The sequence below is a fragment of the Phyllopteryx taeniolatus genome, chromosome 2 (genome assembly GCF_024500385.1).
Source record: "Phyllopteryx taeniolatus isolate TA_2022b chromosome 2, UOR_Ptae_1.2, whole genome shotgun sequence".
NCBI lineage: Eukaryota > Metazoa > Chordata > Actinopteri > Syngnathiformes > Syngnathidae > Phyllopteryx > Phyllopteryx taeniolatus.
In genome coordinates, this window is record NC_084503.1 from 18,437,602 (window position 1) to 18,445,077 (window position 7,476).

General features: G+C 41.7%; 1 protein-coding gene across 4 annotated transcripts in view; it reads left to right on the forward strand.

Moving 5' to 3' along the window:
- The window catches only part of cdh16 (cadherin 16, KSP-cadherin), a 33,105-nt gene extending 27,788 nt beyond the window's left edge, over positions 1–5,317 (forward strand). For 3 of the 4 annotated variants that reach the window (XM_061763673.1, XM_061763691.1, XM_061763701.1), the window contains 4 exons: positions 3,961–4,077; positions 4,581–4,697; positions 4,894–4,950; positions 5,021–5,317. In XM_061763673.1, the coding sequence (XP_061619657.1) occupies positions 3,961–4,077; positions 4,581–4,697; positions 4,894–4,950; positions 5,021–5,067 (338 nt within the window). In that variant the 3' untranslated portion in view covers positions 5,068–5,317. Of the gene's footprint in view, positions 1–3,960; positions 4,078–4,580; positions 4,698–4,893 lie in introns of all 4 variants that reach the window. The other variant, XM_061763683.1, reaches the window with a different exon arrangement.
- The last annotated feature ends 2,159 nt before the right edge of the window (positions 5,318–7,476 follow it).

The window sequence follows — 7,476 nt, forward strand, 5'->3', positions numbered from 1 at the left end:
TCTGGGATGCTCAGAACTACTTCGTCTAGCTCCTTCCAGAATTTCTCTTTCACCTCTAGGTCACATCCTACCTGTGGGGCATAGCCACTAATCACATTACACGTAACACCCTCAATTTCAAGTTTCAGCCTCATCACTCGATCTGATACTCTTTTCACCTCCAAGACATTCTTAGCCAACTCTTCTTTTAAAATAACCCCGACTCAATTTCTCTTCCCATCTACACCATGGTAAAATAATTTAAACCCTGCCCCTAAACTTCTAGCCTTACTGCTTTTCCACCTGGTCTCCTGGACACACAATATATCAACCTTTCTCCTAATGCTCATGTCAACCAACTCCTGAGATTTTCCTGTCATAGTCCCAACATTCAAAGTCCCCACATTCAGTTCTAGGCTCTGTGCTTTCCTCTTCTCTTTCTGCCAAAGAACCCGCTTTCCACCTCTTCTTCTTCTTTGACTTCGACCCACAGTAGCTGAATTTCCAACGGCGCCCTGCAGGCTGACGGCACCGGTGGCGGACGTTGTTAACCCGGGCCACGACCGATCCGGTATGGAATTCTTTGGATGAACGCTCATATTTGTTTGGCAAAGTTTTAAGCCGGATGCCCTTCCTGACGCAACCCTCTACATTTATCCGGGCTTGGGATCGGCCTACAGTTTGCACTGACTTGCAGCTGCATTGCCCCCCATAGGGCTGCATTCACTTCCACAATATTCTTAGGAAATCACAATTTCCTGTCACTGGTGAGCTTTTTTTTTTAAAAACAGGCCCATGGGCTACTCACGTGGTCCTTGGGGGACTCGATTAAAATAAATTACTAAATTAGAGGCTTTGTAATTAATTAATCTCGATTAATCACATTTTTTATAATATCACAATATTTGTCCTAAAAAGCAACATTGTTTATGAAATGTTAAACATACAAAAACAGCAGAAAAATGTATAGAAAATATCCCTGGCCTAAATTAAACAGACCTAAAATAAAAAATTATGAACTATCCATTAAATGACTGTTACAGGTTCACTGAAGACCAAAATATCCACTTTTTCAATGTTAACCCTTTTTTCCCTAATTTAGGTTTAGGGCCAAATTTGACCCCTTGGGCTTTAGCCGTATAATTTCAAAGAATCACAATAAAAAACACCGTCAATATAAACTGTTTTAAATTTAGGAAAATAATCACTCAACCACACAGCTACATTTAACAATGTTTTTTTTTTTTGTTTGTTTGTTTTTTTTTGCTTTATTTGTTGCATGTTAGAACTGGATTTCAAATGTACAAACACACTTTGGCCAATGGAAACAAGAACACAAGGCCAAAATCACGACTGAAAAAAACTAACACCGTGGGTCTTTGCTTATCCAAAAATCTGTTCTGCTAGAGAGAGGAACTCACACTAGACATTGTGGTGATCTTTGAAACAATTTCTTTTTTTGTTGATGCAGAGAGGAACTGCACATTTTTCACAGTGCATTTCCGTTTTGAGGTTCTTGCACACAGAACATCGACAGCGATGTTCCTCCTTGACGGGGCAATGGGCGATGCGGTCTGTACTACTCAGGTAACTTAGTAAAATATCCATCCATCCATCCATCCATCCATTTTCTGAGCCGCTTCTCCTCACTAGGGTCGCGGGCGTGTTGGAGCCTATCTCAGCTGTGATCGGGCACGAGGCGGGGTACACCCTGAACTGGTTGCCAGCCAATCGCAGGGCACATATAAATAAACAACCATTCGCACTCACATTCATACCTACAGGCAATTTAGAGTTGCCAATTAACCTACCATGTATGTTTGTGGGATGTGGGAGGAAACCCACGCCCGGAGAAAACCCACGCAGGCACGGGGAGAACATGCAAACTCCCCCGGATTGAACCCCGGTCCTAAGAACTGTGAGGCAGACGCTCTAACCAGTCATCCACCGTGCTGCCTTAGTAAAATATATACAAATGAATTTATTTCAAGGCTTTAGCCAAATGCAGGACTGTCACCAAACTCCCAAAGTCACTCACAGAACCAAAGGGTCATTTTTGACCCAACAGTTTTTAACCCATACACCCAGAGGGTCATTTTTGGCCCATCGTTTTTTTAAATTAGCTCAGAGTAGCTAATTTATCAAAAACAAAAGAATATAAAATGTACTTCTCGGCATTCTGCAAGCTAAAATTAAATAGATTATCAAAAATACAGAATTTTACCAAGCGCTGGTTTTCTGAGAAGACGATTCTGTTTGGGTAGGTTTCCAGCTCAACAAAACAGCATGTGGTCAGCCATCTTGTCACTACCACTTTGGCTCATGTCAGTTCAATATTCATCCATTAAGTGTCTCTATGCAGGGGCCAGAAGTAGCACTCTGGGCTTTTGAAGTTAAATTTGACAATTTTGTTTGTTTGTTCATTTTTGGTAGCAGCAATTAACGGCGGCCAAATTCGACCCCATGGATTCTCCAGGTTAAAGTGCGATTTTTTGACAGTTATTTTAGAACAGTATTGCCTTTAAATGGTTTCTGCGTGGCAGTTGAAAAGTTGGATCACATGTTGGAGGGTTCAAGTGCTTTGTTGGTATCAAAACTCCTTGTTGCACAATTTTAACCACGGTTATCGAGGCTTCCATAAATAAGGGAGTTTTTGTTTTGTTTTGTTTTTTTTAAAAAGAAATTTCCCCCTCATCAGTTCTAGCAACGCTGTTTCATCCAATTCCCCCATCTTGGTAGTCAAGCTATGACGTGTGCATCAGTGTAATCAGTGTACCAGGATAACGTGCACTGAGAAAGGTTCTGCGTTGTTTGGAACACAATATACTATTAAAATGTATTATTTTTTTATAATTAATTAATCATGATTAATGCATTAAAGTCCAATCCCTATTTTTTTTTTGTAGAAAGATGTAAGCACTATATAGGTGCATTACAAGAGGTCAATTTACCACATCTCAACCATTTTCCTCTGCGGTGTTCCATCTTGTGCTTCCGCTCTCCTGTTGCTGTGGGTATTGATTGAGCTCACCTGTAATTACAACTCGCAACTGAACTGCATAATTTCTTTGCCGTCATCAACTGGTTCTTTCCAGCTCAATGAGGCTTAAACAGGAATCGCGCAGAAAGTGTTGCACCTAGTCATCAATGGTTGGTGTTTTTGTGTCGATCGATGCAAATGAGGCCCTACAAATGTCTAATTTCCGCTCGCACTGAGCGGCCATGACTCATCTATTATGAATTTGATTCATTTAATGTGATTAACCTTTGGCATTGTAAAAGCTTACAAAACAAACCTGCAGAGTGTTGCGCCACATATATAAAACAGAGCAGAGAGGAAAACAAAAGAAAACCAGTAAACTGGATTTAAGTGCCGCACAGCTCTTGTTGTTTTGACTGGCAAATGGAACATGAAGGGGGTTGATGGTAAGGTACAAGTGTAAGAACCTCTGATAAGAGTTCAAACAATTTGATAACCGCTTCTCTTTACAGGGCTAGTCTCACGTCATACAGCCAGCCGTGTATTTTAAACTGATTTGCACAGATAAGATAAAGACCCCCACTCGAGCACACGCCACAAAAGTGTATGGGTGTTATGTCTCTGGTGAATTCTGAAATGTATTTGCAGTGGAGACGGACAATGAGATTTTGGTGTGTGTATGTGTGTGTGTGTGTAGGTGTGTGTGTGTGTGTTGTAAACCTAATGTATGTTGTCCTTTCATCAGTTGTAGTTCAATGTGTTTGGGATTTGAGGTCAGGTACTGTATCTCAAGTTCTTCCACACCACACCCATGCAAGCATGATATTTGGGCTTTTATCTAGTCACCACCCAGTCACAGTCAATCAGTTCCGTGCAATTCAGTTTTGTTTGGTCAACACACACTGCACATGTCACACTTAAATTTGCCATTTCCAGCAGAGATCTGAAAACACATTAGTCTATGCAAGTAAATTTGTTTTTGTTTTGTTTTTTCTCTTCAGATACTCACACCAACCTATCCCTGAACACACCATATCTGGCCCCCGAGGTTTACACCGTACCCTTCACCATCTCTGACAGCAGCTCACCTCCCAGGAGCACCTTCATAAACTTACCAGGTAGCTAATAGCTACGCTCTTATTGGTGACCAACCGCCAGGGAGGTTATACTTTGGCACAAGGGATAAACCAACCCAGTGTGCCAATTTAGCCTAGTTCTATTCTAGTGATGCAGGGGGACTCCCATTGACCAAATAGTCTTCAGCCATTGACATCCAGCTGGCCCTGTCTATTTATCTATCTATCTATTTTATTTTATTTATTTGTTTTACTTTTCATGTACCAGTACTTCAAACAAATGTGATAAAGAGATGAGGGAGGTAATTGGAATGCCTGTCAATGTTATAACACTTCTCTACATGGTTATCTCACACAATTGTTTATATAAACCATTACAGGAGAAACATTTTTGTTCTGTAGAAAAACTGCACATTCAATTTACATGACTTCTAAAGAATGGACGTCAAATCCCGAGCATTACATGTATTATAGCCTGTCTCTAATCTGAATGGTTATTGTGCTATGTGGTACGATGACTGAGTCGTTCTATCCTCTCCTTTCAGTGACGGTGTGTCCTTGCAACATCAGGGGGAACTGTAAAATGGCAGCCAAGCAGCTGCAGGGCATGCCAACTATCCAGTCTGCAGTCGGCATTCTGCTTGGCACATTTGCAGTTGTAGGTCAGTACTTATTACACGCATACTTTGAAAGTGACATGTAACATCACAATTATTGTCAGATAGAAATATTGTTGATGGATTTGTTTATGCTTTCCTCCTAGTCTTTCTATATTCATTAAATATGTGACATTGTGGTGTGGTTTATTATCTCAGGTTTTCTTATTGTGCTTGCTTTTTTTTTTTTTTTTTAAATTAGGAACAATCCTCGTTGTTGTGTTTGTGCGACTGTCCTACCAGAACCCCAAAAAGCCAGGTAACACAAACCAGGAGAGAGTTCCATTGAAAATGTCCATCTAAACATTATGATCACATCCAATGCACAGATGGAACCATTCTGCTTTCTGAAGTGATGCTGCATTTCAAGTTCTGACATTCTGTAGAGTATTTGTAAAACTGTGAAGTTTTAGGTTTACCTGTCTAGGGGACATTATGATGTTTGTTACATATTTAATGTCATTGTATCTTTAGTTGTTTAAACTTGTACCTTCTTTACACTGCAAATATGTTTGTAGCTTGTAATAACAGTCAAAGTTTCTTTTTTACTTTATTTCATATCGTCTGAAATTTATAATAAATTGTTGTAAATGATCAGATTAAAAAAATAAAAAAATTAAATGCTGGTTTTGTATTTTTTTTCCTAACACTTCAACTACTAGAAAATTAAACACACTTTATTGTCTTTATGACACAATTTGCACAAAATTAAGGTGGAGTCAAAAGATTAAAAGATTATGCATATCATCACGACGCCATGATGGACAACTGGTTAGCGCATCTGCCTCCCAGTTCCGAGGACCAGGGTTCAAATCCCAGCCCCACCTGTGGAGTTTGCATGTTCTCCCCGTGCCTGCGTGGGTTTTCTCTGGGTACTCATTAGTCAGATATTTCACATTAATACGCGCTCATGTTTTGTGTTTAAGTTCATTCTGGTTATGGTTGTGGGGTACAAACTGGTCCAGAAGCGTGTGGCTTGTGTGTTTATAGATCTGAATCTCTTTCCACGTGGCAAAACTTCAAAAAGGTTATAGGCAGGGTGGAAAGGGTCTTTGAGGATGTTGTGTGACTTCTGCAAGGAACAGGTGGTGAAGATGTGGTTCAGAGGTGGTTTCTGTGAGTTGAGAATGTGTTTTGCAGTTTTTCTAATTCTCTGCACTTTTGTCATGGGTGTACAGGGAGTAAAGGAAGGGACTTAGCACACAGCCTTGTGGGGCACTGGTGCTCAGTGTCAGAGTGGAGTAGGGGTTAGTGCCTATGCTGACTGATTGAAGCCTGTTAGTCAGACATTCCTTGGTCCACACAAAGATATTGTGCTCCATGCCCAGGTTGTGCACTTTGAGGAACCGCCTGATGGGTAGGATGGGATTGAAAGCATGGCTTTAATCCACAAACAACAGCCATGCATAGGTCTTGGGTTATTCCAGGTGGTGCAGTACACAGTTTGGAGGGCAGTGCAGATGGGCAGGGTGGGTGGAAGACAAGCCTTGATGTGATTAAGCAAACATTTCTCGAGGCACTTCATGATTGCAGGTGTTAATGCCACCAGCCTGTAATCATTTAGCTTAGTCACTGCAGCCTGCTTGGCACTATGGTGGACGTTTACAGACACGTGGGGACAAAGCACTGCAACAAGAGAGAGGTTGAAGATATTAGTAAATACCTCAGCAGCACCTTTTGGGTGTTGATGCTCTGAAGGGTACATATCACATCAGCAGTTTGCAGATTGAGTGGCTGGCTGTTGATGGTTAAAGCTGGAGTGACAGTTGTCGCTACATCCACCTCAAAAGGGCTGAAGAAATGCTGCTATGCCAAGGAGTCACTGCTGCTGCTGCTCCTCCTGCTGCGGCTGGTCAGGCTGCTGTTGTGATTCTGTCTGGTGATGTCTCACAGACCTTGGCATGCATAGTGGGGGACCGAGTTTTTGAAGGATGTTCATTTCCTCCTTTGCCTTGATTGTGATTTTGCTCTATGTTCAGACTGTCATTAGTTCCAGCTTTCATCTGTTATTTCCCTCCCTACTGTTTGTGGATCTTCAGCCAGCTGCACACCGAGCGATGTGGCTGAACATAACTGAACTATTCAGTCGCGTCGCGCAGATGCTTGGTTTTGCAAATTTCTTTAGTTGCAGACCGTTTGCAACCACTTTGGCAGTGATTCCACATGTTGAATGGCAAATGAATGGTGTCACATAGTGCGATGGGTTCTATGGCACGATGTAAGAGCACAGATGTTTACAGCCAATCAAAATGCTAGCTACATATGAAACAGAGTAACCAAAAGACCAAGCATCGCATTTTTTGTTGCAGCGGTTTTGAGATGTTTGTTTGTGTGCGAGGGTCAGTTGCCGGCTGTAATTTGTCTGCAATTGTCCTGTTCACCCCAGTTTAGTCACATCGCTTGTTGTCCTGATGGCTTTCACCAATCATTTACTTGACTTCCCTTATCTTCTGCTCACCTGTGCATTGTAGTGTCATTAGTATGAGTGGAGTTCATTTCCTGCATCAGTTCAGTCATGCGTAATGCGCAGCTGCAGTAAATCTATGTCTCTGCAACATGATCTCATACTTCTTTTGGTTTCCTGCATCAAGGGCGTGCAAAATCCTCTCGGACCCTCCGCACCCCGGTCACCAGCTCTTCCAGCTCCTTCCCTCAGGTAGGCGCTACCGATCAATGCAAACTAGAGCTAGTAGACATTCCAACAGCTTCTTCCCTCTTGCAATCAACTTCTTAAACAGCTAACCTATAATTCCATTACAACAAGCTGGCAATTTTTTGACTTGAG